Raw genomic sequence first — 22,600 nt, forward strand, 5'->3', positions numbered from 1 at the left:
TTTCTGGTTAAATCTAATACTTTGGGAGGCTTTTCTCATGATTAAAAAATAAAAAAAATCGGTTTATTGTAATACTCTGCAAAACATTCAGCGCTCTTAAGCATACGTTTTATTTGATTTAAACATAAAGTAAACATTTCTATTTGAAAGTGCGCGCCTTTTGAAAGCTCTTCGAAATGTCAAAAGCTGCATCATATGGGAACGGTGATACCGGACCGTCAAGTTTACTGACAGTACGGCAGCGCAGTGTCGCGATCGCTAAAAATTAACGTGATGGAATTGCTTTGTCGCTATTTTCGCGTGGCTCCGTTCTAAACATTATCAAACAGAACATTAACAACAAAATGTGATATTATCGCGAATTGTTTTGCGCACTCGATTTGCACTTTTTGCAACGGTGTGTGTTGTATGTGCTGTTATTTTCCTATATTTTGACCCCCTCCTTCGTTCGATTTGGCGACTTTGATTTCAGTCCCCAATCGTCAATTGGAGCGCCGGGTTCTCTTCTTTTCCTTGGTACGTGGGTGTACGAGTGCAAGTGTGTGAGAGCGGGTTCAATCAACTGCAGTTTGCCAATCGAGCATTGCACACTCCCCAGCCCTCTCGAAGAAACGCCACATTTATGCAATTAATGCATATTAAACTTGTAAAGTAAACGGAATTTTTGTTTGGCAAAAACAACTACGTAACATCTACGTTCTAGTGTGTGTGAGAGAAAGAGAGGGAGAGCAAGCACAGAGAGTGGGTGGCGCGAGAGTCAGAGAGAGAGAGTGATAAGTGAGAGGAGCGCTTTTGTAACGGAACTCACAGAAGCCGTAGTTGAATTCCAGTGACGTTGAAAGAAGCAACGGCAAGGCACAAAAACAAAGACAATGTTTATAAGCTATATATTCCGCTTTGATTGATATAAATGAATATGCAGTGCGGTTAGTTATACAACTGGGCTGCAAAAAGTCACTCATTAAAAACGCCCGAGATGAAATTCACAGCGGCGGCAACAAGTGCAATAATAAAAATAAAAAACCAAAAGCCAAACAAAATCGCCCGAATAAAGCGGAGAAACGTGTCGTAGTGCCAAAAAGAAAACAACAAAAGTAAAACTAAAAAACGGAGAAACGTTAATTATAACGAGCCACGGAATCGCATAAAGAAATCAACAAGTGTGTGTCTGCCTTTTTTCCTATTCGCTTTCATTCATGCGGTCAACTCGGCAATAACAAAAACAACTACTGATAAAAGCCCTGCAGTTAAGCAAACAACAACAACAACAACACCGATAGTTAGGAACTGCGTCTGGCCATTGAGCTTTAAGTAAGTTTATTGTGTTCTTAGTTACTGCGTTTAAGTCGCCTAACCTGTTGGCAACATTTACTACATTTGCCAACGATTATTTACTAAACGTTTCAGACGAACAAGCTTTTTGGTTTTATATCAAGGGTGTGCAGTACAGTGCGTTATATAAGTGTAAATACTTTTTTCAAAATTTTAACGAAAAGGATTTTATGGTATTATTATTAAATAATTATATTAAATATATTCAATATTTTGTGCTGTGTTCTTAAAAGGTTATTTGGGTAAAGACTTTAAGCCATAAAAGTTATAGAAGTTTGACTGTGATATTTCAATATTCCATTTTCGAAACTGTTAATGATACGTTCAATAATGAATCGTACTGTACTTGGTGAATTCAATCAAGTGCTGAAACGCCCGGTTGGACACGTGTGTAGCATGTAAACAGAGCGGCTAGCTAATGACAGATCTCGATGGGTGGTGGTGCGGAGAGGTCTCCGAAAGGGCATAATCATCCGGGTTGGATAATCACAGTCAACAGATCAGTTGGGTAACCAGATTAGGTATATGATCACTTGCCAGCAACCAAGGTCAACTCCGAAAAGTATGCAAGAAAATTTCAGCTCGAACTTCTAAGAACCAACTTAGCACCCAAAGGCCAGAAAAGTGTAAGTGGAAAAATATGTAGACCCCATTTCCTTATTAACTTTAACGAGGCTATTAAACGCAGTTGTTAATTTAAAATTCACATTTTAAACATTTTTTTTTATTTTATGATTTAATTGTTACTTGTTTTTCTGTTAAAGTGATGACAGTTGTACTTCACAAGAAATAAATATATATATATACGAAATCCAAATCACATTTCTTTTTATCAAGGGCCTAAACCTAATTTACATTGATTTTCGATAATACCATAAACACTTATTCACAAATTGACGAAGTGTCCTAGAATTTTGATATTCTGGCCGTGTTCAGCGCCTCAGTCATCAGTCGTCCGAAATCGGAGTGGACCATGGTGAAAAGTTTTACAGCCCTTTCCTGTATGAACTGACTGGCCTCGGTCAGATGTTCGGATAAGTTGCGAATGAGGCGCTTCCTGCCGCAGTTGTCCAAGGTGTAGGTCCAAAAATCGGTGACCTGGCTGAAATTATCCTCAGTATCGCCGCTCATAAATCGGTAGACATCTCCGGTTAAAGGACAACAGGTTTGTAGGGCCAATGCCCGGGGACTTTCCTTGGGGCCGCAAAACGAGTTGGGGAAGTAGTTGGGAGCTCCGCTCTGATTGTCGGTCACTGTCATTGCACCATCCCGCTGGAAGTTCCTTACATTAACCCTATAGGGACAGTTGACCGGTATCTGCATGTAGTTAACGCCCAAACGATGGCGCTGGGAATCTCCGTATGCAAAGAGGCGACCCTGCAGCATTTTATCCGGGGATGGCTCGATTCCGGGAACCATGTGGGCGGGACTGAAGGTCAGCTGCTCCACCTCCGTGAAGTAGTTGGTGGGATTGCGATCCAGCACGAGTTTGCCCACTGGTAGTAACGGAAAGTCCTTTTGGGGCCACACCTTGGTCGCATCGAACGGGTTGAAACGACACTTTTTGGCCTCCTCGTTAAGCATCACCTAATATTTAGAATTAAATTATATTAAACATAATTTATAGTTTATATCTAAAAACCACTGAACAAAGAGAGTAACAAATTTAAGACCCATTGGAATCCCCTATCAAGTTCTAATCATACCTGAATATACATGGACCAACTGGGATAGTTGCCTTTCTTGATTGAGTTATAAAGATCCCTGATGGCATAATCGGGATCGTGGGCCATCAGCTCATCGCAACGTCGGCTATCCAGATTCTTGATGCCCTGATCCGTTTTGAAGTGGAACTTGACGTACTGCGTCTCCCCATTTGGGTTGACCATGCGATAGGTGTGAACTCCATAGCCGTGCATGTGGCGATATCCATCGGGAGTTCCCCGATCGCTGAAGTACATTAGCAGGGCATGAAGTGTCTCCGGTCGAAGGGTCATGAAATCCCAGAACATATCCGGATCCTTTAAATGGGTCTGGGGATTGCGCTTCTGGGCATGGATCAAGCTGGGAAAGAGCGAGGGATCCCGCACATAATACACGGGCATGTTGCAGCCCACTATGTCCCAGATGCCGTCATCGGTGTAAAACTTTATGGAAAATCCACGATTTTCCCGGATCGTATCCGCAGAACCCTGTTCGCCACAAGCCACCGAAAACCTCATGGCAATGGCAGTACGCTTCTTAACCTTATCGAAGATCGTGGCCGCACAGAACTTGGAAATGTCGTGGGTGCACTCAAAGTAGCCAAAGGCACCAGCTCCCTTGGCATAGGCGACCCTCTCGGGAATTCGCTCCGAGTCGAAGTGCATCAGCTCATCGATGAACTGAAAATCCTGAAGCAAAGCCGGTCCCCTTGGACCCACTGTCTGGATGGCATCCTTGACACCAACTGGAATTCCACTCGATGAGGTTATCTCCTTTTGCACCTCGGAGTCATTGTTCTTGTAGTCTATTAGCTGATTGGAGGCCGGATCGCGGGAACACATTATTAAATTTGGAGTTTTAGAGTTCTAAAAGGAAAAATAACAATTCAGAGAAATATTTTATGATGTTGATGCGAACAGTAAACGAGGATGTTGTGAGTGATTCGGTTCTGCCAAATGTGTTAAATCGAAATGAAGTTTAGTTCTAAGAAGACTTGAAAGGGGTGTTGAATACACAAACAAACTTAGTTGTTGGGGGCTTGTGAAGTTTGTCAATATAATAGGTAATATAATGTGTGTTAACCACAAATGTAAATTAAGCATACAATGAGATGAAAGAAATTTAGCTAAGACATGGATGACACTTTTTTCAAGTTTGCAAGCTAGACTTACTAATTTAACAAAGTGTAAGTATAAATTTAGCTCCTGCAACAAAAGCGTTCTGTTTGGTTAGTGACTTTTATTTTGGCGCCTTTTAAGGCGGCTCGCGACAGTCCCAAGGGTTCAAAGGTCACGGAATGACAGTGCAACCGAGGGGGTCTGCGTCAGTAGCACGCCGATAAGCGATATCAGATAGGAATTAAAGGGAGATACGGGGAGCAGAGAGAACGCGGCCATAGCGATAGAACCCGTAGAGCCCAAGGGGCTTATCGGCTGTTCTGGCACTCGAGCAAAAATCGCAAAAGTCGGGCGAGAATAACAAATTCACATAATGGTAAATGGCCAGAAGAAACAATAAATGTCTGATAATGAGAAATTCTGTTTCCACGTTATCGGCAATGAGCGATTTTTTTTTTCCATTCTTTTTACCTTCTCTCTTTTTTATCTGCCCGAGAGCCAGTCTATAAAGCATTGAAGATTATGATTTTGGGTATTTTTTTTGGGTTTCTGTGTTACCTTTTTTTGAGTCTTAATACTTGATTGGGAGTGTGGCTTTGGTTTATAGAAGTTTACCAAGTGCTATGCCTGGTTCAGGTGTGCCTGGCGTATTGCTGATATGGATCGTAAAGCAAATGTCTCCTCCCCACTAAAAATATCCGACGGGGGTCGTGTAATGTGTGGCTTTTTGTTGTCGGGCACTCGAGTTGACACCTACATTGTGTACACAAACGGCATACAGACCCATATACTTGTAGATTTACAGGCGACACTTCAGTTCGATTAGCGGCCCATCATTAAAAACTTTAATGGGTTCGCTCAGCGGTGAGCGGGTTTAGCCAGCTATAGATTGATATACGATAGCTAATCAACTTCCTTTCCCACTTACAGTTGCCGGGCATGACTTTATGACTATGTGACTGGATCCTTTCGACCGTTCTGTAAATATAAACTCAACATACCATGAAGCATCCGCAGGATCTGAGTGTCACGGATGGCCAGCAGCTAATGAAGGTCAACAAGGTGGAGAAAATGGAGCAGGATCGTGCAACTCCTGGTAAGTTTACAGTCAAAAACAACTTATAATTCGTTCAAACGAATGTTGCCTGTATTAAACTCTCTCTTAAAATACTAGTGATGTCATACTTATAAACGCATTTAAATTTTTTTCATACAAAAGTTTCAGTTCATTTTAATATTACTCTATAAAACATTATAATGAATTACAAATTATTATTTTTTTAAATACTTCACATTTTCGGTTAGTTTTTTGATTAATTTATGACTTAACAAGCTAAAACTCTTTATGCAGTCAACACGTGCCACGTGTGGCAACAGAATCGTGTTCAAATCTGATAGTACGACGGTGGTATTAAAAATAGAGCGCCGTGGCCTTGATAAGACCGCTTTCCAGCCGATAAGCCTGCAATCATTGTAAATGTTTATAATTTGTTTATTGATTAGGAAAATTTGCTGGCGTTGCTGCTGCTGCAACCGCCGGTGATGGAATAAAAGTTACAATTGAAGCGGAGCACAGATGGAAAAAGAGTGCCAGCACAGAAAGGGCTGTGAAAAAAGCAGGGGAAACGAGCACAAATTTTAAGCGCTGACAATCGTAATCGTAATGTTTAACTTAACCCCGAAGGGTTAAATATGCGCAATGGCAAATACACGGTGCGACTAAATACCCGGTGCTTACTATATATACATACGGCCAGCTTACAAGCCGTCTCACAGTTGTTGAATATTTATAGAGACGATCAGCCTGGCTGTCTACATAGCTATAGGAGCTACAGCCCAGGTTTCGATTGGGGCTTGTGTCACCTTAGTCGATGTCATGACGAGTGCATTTACTTTTCCCTCGCACCTTTTTATGCCTCCTGTAATTCCACGGCATTATGCATGGGAGAGGTTCAGGGGCTCGGGCCTATCTATATGCTATATAAATCGAGAATCGAGAATCGAGGACCGAGAACCGAGAACCGACAACTGACAGACCGGGCGACTCTCCCACCCTGCTGATATGATATGGGGGTTATCGCCCAGACGCGAACTCCATTGATTTGCATTCGCCTTCGGCTCGGCTTTCGCAAATCTCCGCCGATCGATTCATTGAGGTCTTTTATTTTGTTATGGTTCGTTTTCGTTTTGGGTCAAGCGTTATAATTAAAAAGGCCGCTTTCTGCTATCTGAGACGGTATATAGCCCCAATGCCAGACAAACTAGGGAACTAACCCACAAAAATATATATATTTTTGTGCCTATTTTAATGATATCCGCTTTAGACATTCATTAATTTCCATGCTAGATAACCAAGGAAGTGCCTTGCGTCACTTTTGATATAAAGTAAACAAATATGTCACTTTGCTTGAGGTCTGGAAGGGTTTCGCAATCGTAAAGCGTATATATATGTATGTAGGTTAAAAAACAGAATGACCGCCAGATAAGTATTATATTGATATTGCACACAACATTGATGGCTAATGGTAAACTATTGCCAAGAAGTGGGTTTCATAAAGGTTGCTTTAGCTGATTGATAGTGGAGGAAATAGGAAATGTATGTCTTATAACTTATAAGAATCTGTTTTGAAAGGTTAAGGTATAAGTTATAGTTTTTCTCTGAGTAGTTTTCATGTTATATGAACTAATGACCGAGGCATTAAGCAAATGTTTAGAACAAGAGCGAGTGAAAAGCTTTTTGAGTGGAGTACCTGAACCCATTTCAGAGATTCGCTTCTTACACAATCCACTTGGCCGTGCTATCCTCACACTTGAGCTAATTCTCCAATTAGTTGGAGCTGCGGGCAGCTTTATTCAATTGCGATGCCCATTATATTCTATTGTTTCACGCAGGAGATTGCCCCGGCGAGCATCTCACAGATACAGGAAAGGCGAGCAAAGCACTCAGCCAATGTGGACACATTTCACTTAAAGTTGTCGCCGCTAAATGAAGTGTAAATAGTAAATTGCAGTCAAACATTATGAATACCATAGTCGTCATTATTATTGCGATCGTCATCATCACCATTGCATTCATGTGCCAGTCGGCCGACGACGAGTGATCGTGATCATGAAGCCGATGACGAACCGCACATGCAAATCACATGTGTATCCCATGGATACACGGAGGCCGAGAGCCCGATTCTTTCTTCAACGTGCTGTTGTCTCTATAGAAATGTATGCAAATAATATAATAAGTTTTCGCACAAAATGCACTCGGCGAAGCACCACCAGAAGATCCCAGAAGAGAAAAGAAAAATGACAAATAAAAAATACGGGCAAAGGCAGAACAGCGTGCATTTGGCTTGGCTAATTTTCACAATTCCTTGGAAATTGCAAACCGGCAAGGGTCGCCACATGTGGCCGGGAAAAGCGACAGCCATCAGCTCGAACATGACATGCATTTTATTCTCTTCGAGTTCTATCTCTTTCCCCGTTGTTTTCCACACTTTCTGTTGCTGTTTTCCTCTGACTATGTACTTTATTTTCATCACCACCACACCCCAGGAAACGTATCTCTCGGATAGCAACTGCCGGAGTTGCTGGATTCGAATTCGGTTTGCCGATTGTGGCGACAATTGTTGTGTTTGGTTGTGATTCATGCGGTTCGGATCGGTTGGTTGGGAGCTATATTCAAACCAAAACATATGCGTCATGTCCTGATCGCGCGGCTTACACACAGCCACACACACAGATTACAAATGGGAGTGTGTAAACATATTTTGTAATTGCACTTAATGCAATCTCGCAACCCCATTTCAAGGGATCATCCAGATGATGTTTTGCCTCAATGCCGAACCAAGAGAGGCCACAAAATTAAGTTTTTTTGTGGGAAAATATAATGAATATATGAAGGAGTGATGAAAAATGTTAATACAGATTGCAGTGCATGTAATTTTCTTTGCTAAAAAATCTGGCAAACGTATTTTTTTTTCACTCAGTAGTTTGAAATAGCTTTGACAAACCTGTTAAAATTGTCTCGCTTGAGGCTTATGACATTCAATCAAAATTTGCTGCGAATGGCAATTAGCCAACTCAACCCCTTTGTTGCCACCAGAGTCGCCCCATCATAATCGTATCAAGTTTCCGCAAAGCCGCTGTCGATGTTGCCGATGTCCGATGATGATGACGCCGATCAGGCGGCGCTCGAAATGGCATGGAATGGAAAGAAGCAAAGTGCACCGTGAGTGGGCAACTGGGGCTGTTGTGGAGCTCCGTTTCGTCACAGAAATTCCGGCGTATAAAGTACGCCCGGCGACGACGACCAGCTGACTGCGATAGTGCATGCGGCGGTGTTGAATGACAGCAAATTATATTCAATTGAATCAGAAGTATCAATCAGCGTTGCGGCCGAAGCAACCGAAAAGCCAAACAAATCATTTGAAGAGCCCCTGTCAACCGTCATCGGATTTTCACGGGTATCTCTCAAAACTCGGAATTTTCCGAGTTCTGCTTTTCAGAAAATCACCGATAGGCGAACGAGAGGCGAGTGCCTTGAACGGCTTAGCTTAAGGCGCTTACTAATCGAAACGCAGCCAAGACTATATCATCAGAAACAACGACCTATTATAATGTCTCCCCATATACGTATATATAGAATGCAGGCCTCTCTCCCTCTCCCTCACTATCTTTATCTCTTTCTTTCTCTGTCTGAGGCGACGGGGCTGCAGCTCCGGGTTTGATAAGCAACTACGGACGGAGATACCAGATTCACTGTTTGTCGAGCTGAAAGTGAAGTGATCTACAAATAAAATAAACGAGATACACATTTCACTTGCTAAGCCAACATAAAAAAGTTTGAAGAATTATACTCGTATTATTATATAATAAATATCAGAGAATCCTTTAATTTGAAAGATTTTTGGATAAAAACCTTTTTAATCTATGATTTGAAGGATTCTACGAAAATCCATTTACTCTTTCAAACTTTTTTTTTACATTCTGAAATGGTAGTATTTTAAGTCTGTATAGTTTATTTTAAATTTTTCTGCGTACATACATATATGGTATTCTAATGAAACCAATTTCACTGCAATAAATTAAAATTTGTTTATAGAATCTTAATGCTCTATAAAAACAAACGCTTTTAAGCACCTTTTTCCATTTACCGTGATAAGCTTCGCCAGACCTTTTGGAGCTCCCAACTTTTTGGTAATCTTCGAAATTGTGTACAAAAATAAGCAATAAAAACTATTTATTTTAATGAAAGCTCGAAAACACACAAAGCCCGAAAGAAATATACACAGATATGGTTTTATTATATGTGCCATTAAACAATTTGAATTATATACCCGGCCGTAGCTTTATGTGTGTGCGAGTGTGTGTGTGTGTGTGTGTGTGTGAGTCGAATCCGCTTAATCTAGTCTGATAAGAACGACTGAGGCGGCGTCTATCTTCTGCGCATGCCCCCGATTCGGAGCGATCGAATGCGATCCAAGCCGATCCGAACGATCCGATCCGAACTGTTAACAATTTTGCCAAGACGACCGCTGCAATAATATTAATCACGGTGCCCAACAATACAAACAGCCACAACTGGCCAGAATAGCCACCGCCGTAGTAATAATATTTATTAAAGTTTGTACGATCGACGGGCTCGGTGCGCTTCGAGCCAGCCGAACGATCCAAAGCTTTCGTTGTCGCTTCGTCGGGGCCGTCGGCTTCTATATCTACAACAAATAATATTAAGACAGTTAGTACGTGTTGAGAACATTATTTGAGGTTTAGTCAGTGTTTTGCACTAGGCGGTAATAATACAGACAGCACAGAGCCACCGCAGGCTCCCAACACCCATCCCACAATAAAAAAAAGATTTGAAAAACAAACACAAGCCGGCTTGAGAAACACTGAAAAATATTCAAGAGCACCTGTGCCGCTAAAAAAAAAAAGGATTCGATTCAGCAAAACTCCTCCGAACAAAACAGGACTGTGATATATTTTTTAAACCACTCCACTTACCGCTTAAATCGCATCGTGCGTTCTTGAATTATTTATTAAAGCGACTTAAGGCGACTCGAAGGGACGTACGCCTCGCATATGTAAATATATATACAATATATACCTCGCATCGAACCAATTGCCGACGGTTTGGTTCGCTTCGGTTTTAGTCAGCGGCGCGGTGTTTTCCCTCGCTCCCTAACTTTCATCGCTTCAGCTATTTTCGGTTTTAATTTGTGCAAATATTTAACTTTACTTAAGTGTGTCTCTGGCCCCTCACCTTAGCTGGCTTGAAATAAAGGCAGCAAAAAAGCGAGAATTATAAAAAAAATGTTCACCAACAATAACAACAAAGTCGTCAGCAGCGACAAAAGCAGCAACCGTTTGTGAAAAACTCAATTTACCAAAGAGTGTGAAGGATTTTCAAATATTTACCCGGGTTGCCTTCTCTGAGAAGCTCATAATTACGCACCAGGAACTAATCCCCGAGTCTCCCACACTTTGTGAAGCCAATTGCTACCAACCGGATCGGTTTCTATATATTTTCAAAACGTCAACTATCAGCAGAGATTAACGCAATCTAAATGTATGCCTCAATGCTGCCCAGTTTGCTGAATATGAAAACGGAGAATCTGACCAATTCGAGTTACGATGATGCTTTTCTTCTTGAGGAAAACCTTCTGCATATTATGGGTGAGTGGGAAAAGCAGTAAGAAAAGTCACGACTTAATTAGAAAATAAAAAGGAAAATCTAGTTCTAGTATTCAAATAAATCAAATAATTGTTCATTATCAGGAGATCTAAACGAGTATACTGTTAACCAATGACAATTGAGACTACAATTGTTGCCAATAATTACTTATATGATCGGAAATTCTCAATTAAAGCGACATATTCTTGGAAATCTACATTTCAATATGTATTAGCCTTGACTGGAAGCAAATAATACCAATTTAACAACTATATTGCCGAGTACAATAAATTACTATTTATGCTTCAGTGGAGTAATCAACAGATTAAACAGATTTATGCGATTAAATATAATCCTAGACCGAGGGGGGTACAAGTTGTTTGGTAGTTAATTTAAAATGCGCAGTTTTGGTAACAATCTACACTTGCAGATAAACGTTCTTCATTTAAGAATCTGCAGGAATCCCCGTAATCTCAAATTTCATCAAGTCATGGTGAGAAAAGCTTCTCCATAAATGATAACATGTATAATAAAGTGGGGCATATATGGTCGAAAAAGAAGATCGAATCATAAAGGAATATAAAATCTTGAAATTAAACCCATTTACTGGACATAATATTCATTAGTTGAAATACGTTTTAAGAGGTATCTTTTAGCCTGAACTTGACCGATTTGCAATGTGTTTCGTTCCCAGAGTTGAACGGCTTTGATAAGATACACTTAATTGCGTTCATGACAACATCGCAAACAATTCATAGCCGAAATCAGGCGACACAATTCATCCAGATCTCTCCCTATTATGTGTCCATCGATTCGCGATTTGCGGGCCCAAACAACAATTGCATAGTAATTCGTTGCTCCACCCTCGATGTGGCTTTTATCTGTGGCTATATCTGGCATCAGATAAGTGGGACCATCACTGGGGGTAGAGGATACATCGTGATACCCTGGGCCCACTATCACATAAGGCCGTACCATAAAAACAACTTTATTGCAATGCTTATCAGCGATTATGATTCTCTGCCCGTGTGCATCTAAGGCGATAAGATTCCATCACGAGCCAAGAAACAGAGAAAGCCACAAACAGTTCAGGCCAAATAATATTAGCCAATTTGCTTTGTTTGCTCTTGACATTCCATCAAATAGGGTACATTTAACTGATGGTTTTATAACAATTGAAATCGGTTGATTCTCTCAGTCGCCTGATAAAAATTAATAAATATATAGGTAGTATAACAATAAATATGCATCTATTAATATACAGCATAGCTAACACCGATTTTTGAAGCATATTTTATGTTTCCAATCGAAGGGTTCCTAGCTTAGAAAAATATATCATTCGATTTTAACGCGTGCCATAATTTTAGAATAACAACATTCAAAAATATATATTTTTGTTTATTTAATTCTGTGCTAGAAGTCGTGAGAGGAATGCGATGTGATTATCAAGCTAAAGATAGAACAAACCTAAAATCAGTCAACCGAATTTAAATTTGTTAATATGTTATTTTCGCGCACGACTAGCTGATTTAATTATCAGTCGGCATTTGGTCGCTTTTAGAACATTAAATTTATTGATATTTTTGCGACTGGTATAAGTAGTCGATCCTAAATCATTAAGAGCGATGAGCACTTGCTAACCCCTCAACAAAAGCAGCGATTACAAGAAAGACAACTTCAACTACAACTACGCAAGCGACTTGTACTTAATTTCTTGCAATTATTCAGCTACCTTATTGAACTAATCACTGGTTCTCCGAAGACAGTGATCTAACCGGAAATACTCGCAGTGCTATATGCATATTGATATTTGAAAGAAAGAGGTACTCGAGATTTTTAACTACAAAAGACCGCAGGTATTGAAAGGTATTGTCAAAAAGCTGGGAAAATTGAGTTTGATTGAGTGTTATACACTTGAAACCCCCAAAAAACAGAAAAAGATAAGCCGTAAATCGAATGTTTTTAGTTGCCGAATAGTAGGCAACGGAAATTAACGAGTCTTATCTGTAGATTGTATTTAAAGTACTTCCATTTTCAAGATTAAAACGAAGACCCCACATTGTATCCATGCAAATTTAAAATGATTAATGTAGGATCCAATATTCCCAGAATATGAGTAAAACGCTGTAAAACTCTTTTGTAAGGCAATCTAGTTTTGTGGTAGGGTAATGCTGACAAGCATTATTGGTTAAATACATCCCACCAGTGCTAATTAAAACTGCGTTCGGGGAATTCTAATCACTGCTTTCACACGCTTTTAGTCACTGTTCCACTCACCGTGACTTGCAGTTCGCTTTAGCAGAAAGAAAGACTAACCGTATGCTAATTAGTAATATAATACAATGCTTAGTTTTGGCACCTGTCGCTCCTCAAAAGGGCAACTGGGAACTATATATTTGCGTTGGGATTCAGTCTAAATATATAAGCTGATCAAATCAAATAAGCGTAATTCAGAGCTGAGCTTCAGGTGAATTAAACGAGCTCTTGGCGCAGCCGAGTTCTAAATGTCATGATACGCAGTTCAAGGCGAGGATTGCTTTAATTGCTGTTGGCTATTTGCTATTTGGAGATACAAATGTATCTGAAACACGTTAGCGCCCAATTAAGAGGCCAGACGGACACGTCGACCATAACAAACATAGTTAATGGAAATTACACTTGACTCGATTCTAAGTACCAGACGAGAAGTTTTACTTTCAGCATCAGGCAGACTACAAATACAAATACTCAGATACAATAGTTTTAGCTGTCGCTTTGCTGTTTGATTGGTCCGTGTGCTGCTTGGCCGCTTTGCCTTTTTGTTAATAACAATTTAATTGAGACGTTTTTAGTATTTTAATTATAGACAATATGAGCGCAATTATTAGTCATAAAAATAATGATAATGCCAATAAAAAAGTTGAATCTTACGAGACGCCGTCGCTTTTAATTGGATCAGGCCGGCGACGGAAAATCTAAGAATTTGGATGCCTAACGTGATCATCTCAGATTCAAATTGAATTTTGAATAACCCAACCTAGCCCAACTGAAGCCAATGATTGCATTCGGTTAGTAGGAAAACCTTCAGTTGATGACACTATTTATATTTGCCCTGCAAATATGTCAAAACTATTTCACAACCACATGAGGGCATTTCCAATTTTTATAATCCAATCCCTTATACACTCAAAACAATTCGAAATGTGCCTTCAATACTTCTTTAAATTTATAAAAGACTGATATAGAGAAAAAAACAAATTTACTTTTTATCTCTTATTGAAAACCTCACAATAGATTATTTACTTCATCATACTTTAAAAAAAGCTGAACCACTGAAAATTCCACTATATTTTATAACCACGTAATATCAAGGGAAGTTTAATATTTCCCAGTGTGGGACTATCATTAATTGACCAATATTTGCGAACAATATTAAAGCTCTCCGACTGGCTTTTCACACAAATAATGGAAAGTTGACAATTTCTAATGTTCAGCGCAAACATCCGTGGGTAGATCATCCCTACTTATCGGTGAAGGAATCGTTCCAAAAGTTCGCGTTAGGGTGCGAATGTCATCCTATGAAGATCACCATAGGCTTTCCTGGAGATGAGCTCAACATTTGAGGCGAGGTTAATATTTGCAGTGATTTCACAGATATTTCCACCCACAAGTGTTTGCTCCATCAAAACTCTGACTCTAAATTTCCCATCTGTTTTTTCCTGCATGATGCAATGCTGAGATTGGAATTTTGGCTTTCTGGTTATGCCCATACAATGTTTATGTCGGAATGTTGACAGACTGCGGGATTGCAATCGCAGTTAGGGAAAATTAAATACAACCTTATGGTGGCCGGGTCAAAATTATTACCTTAAATTACAGGAGGAGGCAAAGACAATTGCTTTCCAGAAATAACGAATGCCATTAAGTCGCTTAATGAACTAAAATCTTGCAAGTTCAAGGAAGCTCCGGAACCCCGGTGATTATACTAAAGGGTTAGAACAGACAACCTTGGCAGTTGCATCATTTCAGGGCGTTGTCATGAGCTCAAATCGTGGGTGGGTGCATGCAGCTGCGCAAGCTACTGATAATAATATTCTATATGCAGCCCCTATGTGTTTGTTTCCCAAGCAGATTCCTACCTGGCAATTAGACAATATATTGCGGCGTCCGTCTTACGCATATTTATTGAATTTGATCTCTGACATGCAATTTAAATGTAAACGAACTAAGCTGAAAAACAATTCCGAAAGTGGTTCTTAATGATTCGACTATTAACTTCTTAACTTAAAATTAAAATATAAAAAATACCTTTATTCTCTTTTCGTAAACAAGGAAATAAAAGTTGAACAACAAAAACCCCATTGATAGGTCGCTGATTCATTTTTAATTTTTCTCCCCCGCCTTTGATTTCTTTTCCATTTTTGCTAATTGCTCTTGTCGCATGTGGACAACGTGTGTGCAGCTATTGTTTCGGATTCGGATTCGGTTTCGATTTTCAGTGTTTTCATTTTGCTTGCTGATTCTGAATTGATCATACGCCGTGTGTGCTATCAGCGGCGGTGGGGAGCTTCGCTGCCATTAGGCACGTTATTGAGTCTCTGCCGCGGCGCTTCGACGCCGATAAGAGTCTATATAAACCTCGATTGGGGGCTATAAATGTGTGTGCGGCCAGATGGGGTTAAGGGGTTTCAAAATTACACACTTATGTGGACTAATGCTAGTCGTTCGCATTGTCGATGAAACAAAACAATAATTAAGGTCTTTGCTAAATTGCTCTCTCTCCGTTTTATACATATTAAATCATCTGAGCATTTGAGCGTGTATTCAAGATTTTCTAGATTTAGCTTCCCTAAACCGAGCAATCCGAAACGTTTTAACAAAATTGTTACGTTTTCTTATGGCTGTTTTTGCCCCATTTACTTTATAATAGTACATTGCCAATCTAAGTTCTTTATAAAAAAAAGTTGCTGACTGAACAAACCAAATCAAGTGAATAATTCTGAACTTATTCATTGGCTAAATGACAGCTATATTTAAGAAAAGCCCCATGTGGCACCTTGACTTTTTTATAACCATTCCGTAAATTTTGATTAATATCGAAAACTGATAGCTGCCAGAATTGAATTCTTGTTTTATGCCTTTATTTAACGTACTCAATTTACAATCCACAATCTGGAAACTGCATGGTTCTTATCAAATTTAATTCTTTTTGTGACTAATGGTTGACTAATACAATCCATCGGGTCTTATTTATACAAAGGCTGTCTGGAAATACATTTCAACACGTCAGCTTTACATAATTGAGAATATTTCATCAGTAAGATACTATTATATCTGCAAAGCAGTTTGCTTATGCCAGTTTCACAATATACTCTAGCATAAGCTTGTATAAATTTATTTTTTAAATCATATATATAGAGCCGGTAAACAACATTGTGTCCAAAAATAAATACCAATTTTGCGAAGCTCGAACAAAGTTCCGAACCCACTCGTGTTTGCCAGAAGATATATCTACAGGTCTGTCTATTTATTATAGAAATGTTTCCCACAGTATTTACTTAAAATGAAGCATTTCTATAAAGTCAATAAAAACAACAACAAACCACTCTTATTGAAATGTTTAGATAACAAATTCGAATTAAACGTAAACTACATTTTTAAACACTATCTTTTATTTTGGAAAATATTTTTTGAATTGTTTTTTTTTTGTTGGTTTATTCGTTTATATTAGTAAACAACGTTATTAATAAATATTTCCAAAATTTAAGAGAGGAAAAGAGTGGCTATGGTACTGATGTATCCGTCAGTTCAACAATTATCGTCGAAACGCGAAGTGCTCGGTTCTCTCGTTTCGGAACCGCTCTTTGGATCTATTTATTTATACGTTTTGGGCGTTTCGGGGGCTCGTCACCCGCTTGCCGCCAATATTGTGTTCGGCATATTAATTAAAAAAATTAAGCGCGAAAATCTTTAAATACTTATAGATAAAAGTGTTACTCATATGTACTGTGTTGGTACCGGTGATTTTATGGCACTCTCAGTTGGCTACACTTGTTTGTAGCTTCTTATCAGAACAGGTGGAAATCTTTGTACATACATTTTGATTGCTGTTTTTCAGCTTTTTCGTTTTATCAAGAACCATAAAGTATTTGCGGCATAACACGCAATGAAATCCTCCAAGTGATTTTTGGCAAATCAAGAATCCGATATTTTCTAATCTCAGATTACGATTTGCCCCCACTTCAGTGTGGGGCATCGGAGGCTCCAACATTTTTGCAATACTAACGATGACGCAGCTTTAAAAAAAGTGAACTCTAACGATGACTTGGCTAAAAATATAAAAAACTTACACCGGGGCCTGTTTCCCCCACCCAGGTAGTGTGCGAGCGAGGTGGAGATAGTGAGCGAAAGGGACAGCAAGTGTGGGGCGAGAAAGTTTTATGCGCGAAATGTTAGCAAAACGAGTATTATGCTTTTATTTACCCTTTTTTGTTGGTGTCCCAGTGTATACCTTGATTTTTTTGGAACTGGTAAACAACAACATTAACTGTGATAAAACAACAACAGAACACCTATACACAGAGAGATAAGAACTTTTTGTCGTTTATTACCAACGCTGTTTTTTTATTTAAACTTCTCTTAATCGAGTGACTGCTCTTATTTCCAGTTAAGTTTTCGAACGGTGAGGATACATTTTGAAGGTGCACGTATAAGGTGTCGATCGGAATTGTCGGAGTGCCGTGCTAAACTGTCTGAGAATTTGTAAACAAACAGGGCAATTTGCTGTTTGGAGTGCAATCATGAAAAGGCTATTAAAATTGCAAATGTTTGTCAATTAATTAACCCAAGCTGAATTCCCGGGAGGCAAAAATTTATAAGATAGATACGGAAACATCTTTGAGAATCCACTTTACGTTAACGGAATTTTACCACTTATACATGTATAACAACTTTTTTAAAATAAACAGCCAATTAACTGAGTCGCATATAGTGGAAGAATATATGGTAAATAAGATGTTTGTAGTGTGAGCGGCTACAAATTACAAATTACAAAGAAAAAAACGATGAAATATATTTTTGTAAATCATTTGACAAAATTGTTTTGTACAATTTTATTTATTTATTTGTTTATTCGTTTGCCCGATGTCGTTGTTTTTGTCCACCAAATGAATTTCTATCTCTGCGGCTGCGTGCCTTTGTGTTTGTGAGAGCCCCAAGTCTGGTTTTGGGGTCTCTCTCTGGGGAAGAAAGAGAGAGCGTGATATGCAAACACAGTGAATTTGATTTAAGCGTCGATTAACGCATACACTTGCATTAGGCACAGTAGGGATTATTGATATAAAAGAAATTCGAAAATAAAAAAACCACATCGGTTTGATAAAATAACATACAAAATATGTCAACTCAAACTTATGACTTAATAAATATTTTTCTGAGAAAATATTTGCAATAGTCAAAGTACGTTAAAAGGAACAGAAATTTTATTATGACTGATTTCTTACGTAATTGTTAAAAAGCATTAATATATATTATTTTACATTTTTGAAGAATTTAAGCTCTGTTACCCCACTGTGCAGTGGCAGAGAGAGAGAGAGAGAGAGCGAGAGAGGTGCAAAGACAACATACGATACGCGACTGAAAAACTTCCAGTCGTGTGTTTTTTCATTAATCAGTTCCATTAAAATGGTACGCAAGTCCGGTAGAGTTAAAATTTCTAGTCGCGATCGCGTCCCTGTTGGTAACATTCTGTTGCGTGGCAAAGTGGGCGGTGGGCGGGTCGGTGTTGCAGCGACGTCGGCGGCGGTAGAGGCAGCGGGACGACGTCGACGCAGGCGCGACAGCAGCGCCAGCAGAACTGCCTCAAGTGACGGTCTGTTGTTGTTATTTATATTTTTATTTTGCCATTTCTGTTTGTTGCTATTGCGCGATTTTTCGCTAGTTTTTACAAAACCTCAACTTAATGACCCCTGCATCGAATGTTGTACAGCTGTGGTCAAGTTGAAAGCATCGACGAAAACGATAAAATAAAAATTGAATCTAAAGGTTCCTTTTATCGTGCTTAAATTGTGCAAATTCTTATTAACAAAAGGAAAGAAAGAAACGTTTCTTTTTGCAGACATTTTAAAATTAAACGAAAGAAAACATTTTTTTGAAGTTAAAACACTAATTTATCAATAATTTTGGTTCTTGTACAGATGTAATTTTATACACCTTGTGCTTTGACGGTAGTTTTTTGTTGAAACTCGTGTCATGCAAGATTTTTATAATAAAAATTGTATTACTACTTGTGTGCAACGGCCGTCAATGCATCTTAAAAGCCTATCCAATAAATTTAAAACTGCAGATTGAAATTTGCGTTTGTAAAAAGAACTTCTAAAACTGTGCCTGTGCCCATTCCATAAGGCTACAAAACTGTGGGTCTCACCATGACGGGACACTTTTTTATCGAACCGCTTTACGTTCCTTAAGAAACGTTTACAATATTTAAAATGTTTAAGAGCTTCACATAAGTTTAACATTTGTAGGTAAAAAATTACGTTAAACAATATACTAATGTATAGCCAGAAAAGGATATAAACTAGATTAAATTAAAAACTGTTACCTGCCCCTCGTTTTAACTTCTCTTTTTTCTACCTCCTCTGTTGCAGAATCGGAAAGCCATATAATGCATGCGGATGCCCTGGCCGCTGGCTATCCGGCTGCCTCGCAGCCCCACAGTCCGATTGGCCACGCCCTAAGCCCCAATGGCGTAGGACTAGGATTGAGCAACAGCAGCAACCAGAGCAGCGAGAACTTTGCGCTCTGCAACGGCAACGGAAACGGGAATGCGGGCAGCGCAGGAGGCGGAAGTGCGAGTAGTGGCAGCAATAACAACAACAGCATGTTTTCGCCCAACAACAACTTAAGTGGAAGCGGGGGCAGCAGCAGCCAGCAGCAATTGCAACAGCAACACCAACAGCAGCAGCAACAATCGCCGACGGTCTGCGCAATTTGTGGAGATCGCGCGACGGGGAAACACTATGGGGCATCGAGCTGTGATGGCTGCAAGGGATTCTTCAGAAGGAGTGTCAGGAAGAACCACCAGTACACCTGCAGGTACGCTAAAAAATATAATCTAAATAGTTGGTATTCACCTGTTAAAAAGTGAAAGTAAAAAGTAATTTCATTCCAAACTAAAACAGCTTACAAAGTAAACAATGTTTGTAAATGCAGATGTAAATCTGTTTAAACCATTTTAACCTTCCGACATTTTTTGAATTGTATTCTATTTTTAATTCGGATCCCTTGAGAGACATATTCAGAACATTATTTTAAAGTGAAACTTCTTACTTATTTCATATATTTCTTTGACAGATTTTCACGCAACTGCGTGGTGGACAAGGACAAGAGGAACCAGTGTCGTTATTGCAGGCTAAGGAAGTGCTTTAAGGCCGGCATGAAGAAGGAGGCGGTGCAGAACGAGCGGGACCGCATCAGCTGCCGGCGGACCTCTAACGACGACCCGGATCCGGGAAACGGGCTGTCTGTGATCTCACTGGTTAAGGCCGAGAATGAGTCGCGCCAGTCGAAGGCGGGTGCTGCCATGGAGCCAAACATCAACGAGGACCTTTCCACGAAGCAATTCGCCAGCATCAACGATGTCTGTGAGTCGATGAAGCAGCAGCTGCTTACCCTGGTGGAGTGGGCCAAGCAGATCCCGGCCTTCAACGAGCTCCAGCTGGACGACCAAGTGGCTCTGCTGAGAGCTCATGCTGGAGAGCATCTGCTCCTCGGTCTGTCGCGGCGATCTATGCACCTTAAAGATGTCCTGCTGCTGAGCAACAATTGCGTGATCACCAGACATTGCCCAGGTGCGTTTTTTCACAGACCAGAAAAAGATTGATCGTTTTAAAATCGTCTATTACTTCGCATTGTAGATCCCCTTGTGTCACCCAATTTGGACATCTCGCGGATTGGCGCCCGCATCATTGATGAATTGGTCACGGTCATGAAGGATGTGGGCATCGATGACACAGAATTCGCCTGCATCAAGGCATTGGTCTTCTTTGACCCCAGTGAGTTTTTACCCGTGGTTAACTATTGGGACGCATTAAGTAATTTATAAATGAAATCTCTACAGATGCCAAGGGCTTGAATGAACCGCATCGCATTAAGTCGCTGCGGCATCAGATACTCAATAATCTCGAGGACTACATATCAGATCGGCAATATGAGTCTCGCGGTCGCTTTGGCGAGATCCTGCTCATCCTGCCGGTTCTGCAGTCCATCACCTGGCAGATGATCGAGCAGATTCAGTTTGCCAAGATCTTTGGTGTGGCCCACATTGATTCCTTGCTTCAGGAAATGTTGCTGGGAGGTGCGTATATATACATTTTATATATTTTGAATTACTTATTAACTAAATCGTTTTGCAGGAGAGCTGGCTGACAATCCTTTGCCGCTGTCGCCACCCAATCAGTCGAATGACTACCAGAGTCCCACGCACGCTGCCAACATGGAGGGTGGCAGTCAGGTGAACTCCTCTCTGGACACTCTGGCCGCTTCCGGTGGCTCCAATTCGCATAGCCTTGATCTAGAGGTGCAGCACATTCAGGCACTGATCGAGGCGAACAATGCGGATGATACCTTCCGGGCCTACGCAGCTAGCTCGGCAGCAGCGGCTGCTGCAGCCGTTTCCTCCTCCTCCTCAGCGCCCGCATCCGTTGCCCCGGCCGCGATCTCGCCCCCGCTCAACAGCCCCAAGTCACAACAGCAACAGCACCAGCAACATGCGACGCACCACCAGCAGCAGCAGCAACAGCAACAGCAGCAGCAGCAGGAGAACTCCTACATGGACATGCCTGTGAAGCACTACAATGGCAGTCGGTCTGGAGCAATGCCATCGCAGCACAGTCCCCAGCGCATGCATCCCTACCAAAGAGCGGTCGCCTCGCCGGTCGAAGTGCCCAGCGGCGGTGGTGGCGGTCTGGGTCTGCGCAATCCCGCCGACATCACGCTCAACGAGTACAACCGGAGCGAGGGCAGTAGTGCCGAGGAGCTGCTGCGGCGGACTCCTCTCAAAATCCGAGCTCCGGAGCTGCTTACCGCACCCGCTGGTTACGGAATTGGTAAGTAAAAAAGGCAACTAATATGTGTGAATTTCAAAATTAATATGGTTTTATCATTTTAGATCCCAGTCGCATGACGCTGAAACAGGAACCAGAAACTGGGTATTAGACGGAAAACAATCGGTGCAATATACAGTTTGCCACTAGGACACCTTTTAAGCACACACCCCAAACACACAAATACAGGCCCTCTCTTGCTGTACTCCCCACCAAGTGCTAGACAGAGACGAAATTGAAATGAAGAACTTACTTAATTGTTATGCCTTGAACCATTTTGATACTTTTTATTAGTCCCTAAGTAGGTATCTTGGAAATTGTTGCTTAATTTTTAATGTTTAACGCAGTTGCAATCTATTTTTGGAGTCATATTTTGCTCAAGAAGTTTATTATATACAATTATACATATATATTATATACACCATATAGCATGTACTGAGTTTGTTGGTTATTTGGTTATCTTCAATTGTGCGTGGATCACAAAGCATTCATATAGGCCATGCAATATATTGTTTTAGGTTAGGGTGTTGTCTAGATTATGCGCTGAAAGTGTAATATATATTTTATTTTAAACAAAGAACTATTTTTATATGAGTATGTATAATATACAAAATATTTTTAAGATGGCTGAATGAATAAACACAAAATCAGAATAAAAATTGGAGAATGTGAATGTAAATAATTTCTTTATGTTG

General features: G+C 40.2%; 2 protein-coding genes across 4 annotated transcripts; one reads left to right on the forward strand and one right to left on the reverse strand.

Annotated features, from left to right (window-relative positions):
• Positions 1-247: 247 nt before the first annotated feature.
• Positions 248-22,584, forward strand: LOC108098727 (transcription factor HNF-4 homolog). Of its 3 annotated transcripts, XM_017201847.2 has the most exons (8): positions 248-1,311; positions 5,085-5,250; positions 19,449-19,896; positions 20,155-20,651; positions 20,718-20,855; positions 20,921-21,157; positions 21,216-21,908; positions 21,971-22,584. In XM_017201847.2, exons 2-8 carry the CDS (start codon positions 5,157-5,159, stop codon positions 22,015-22,017), a joined length of 2,154 nt encoding a protein of 717 aa, XP_017057336.1. In that variant the 5' UTR covers positions 248-1,311; positions 5,085-5,156; the 3' UTR covers positions 22,018-22,584. The 3 variants fall into 3 exon arrangements, with proteins under 3 accessions (XP_017057336.1, XP_017057335.1, XP_017057337.1); XM_017201846.2 differs by lacking the exons at positions 248-1,311; positions 5,085-5,250 and adding an exon at positions 9,772-10,823; XM_017201848.1 differs by lacking the exons at positions 248-1,311; positions 5,085-5,250 and adding an exon at positions 18,472-18,670.
• LOC108098728 (catalase) lies at positions 2,137-3,997 on the reverse strand. The gene is made up of 2 exons (XM_017201849.2): positions 3,039-3,997; positions 2,137-2,919 (listed from the first exon to the last, which is right to left on the reverse strand). Exons 1-2 carry the CDS (start codon positions 3,876-3,878, stop codon positions 2,239-2,241), a joined length of 1,521 nt encoding a protein of 506 aa, XP_017057338.1. The 5' UTR covers positions 3,879-3,997; the 3' UTR covers positions 2,137-2,238.
• Positions 22,585-22,600: the final 16 nt, after the last annotated feature.

The sequence above is a fragment of the Drosophila ficusphila genome, unplaced genomic scaffold (assembly GCF_018152265.1).
Source record: "Drosophila ficusphila isolate 14025-0441.05 unplaced genomic scaffold, ASM1815226v1 contig_795, whole genome shotgun sequence".
NCBI lineage: Eukaryota > Metazoa > Arthropoda > Insecta > Diptera > Drosophilidae > Drosophila > Drosophila ficusphila.

Excerpts from the sequence above, each read along its gene's own strand:
- LOC108098728 (XM_017201849.2), bottom strand. The coding sequence starts at position 3,878 with ATGTGTTCCCGCGATCCGGCCTCCAATCAGCTAATAGACTACAAGAAC. Across the intron at positions 2,920-3,038 it reads GTTGGTCCATGTATATTCAG|GTGATGCTTAACGAGGAGGC; the intron begins GTATGATTAGAA and ends TCTAAATATTAG.
- LOC108098727 (XM_017201848.1), top strand. The coding sequence starts at position 18,484 with ATGGTACGCAAGTCCGGTAGAGTTAAAATTTCTAGTCGCGATCGCGTC. Across the intron at positions 21,158-21,215 it reads TCAGGAAATGTTGCTGGGAG|GAGAGCTGGCTGACAATCCT; the intron begins GTGCGTATATAT and ends ATCGTTTTGCAG. Across the intron at positions 21,909-21,970 it reads ACCCGCTGGTTACGGAATTG|ATCCCAGTCGCATGACGCTG; the intron begins GTAAGTAAAAAA and ends TTATCATTTTAG.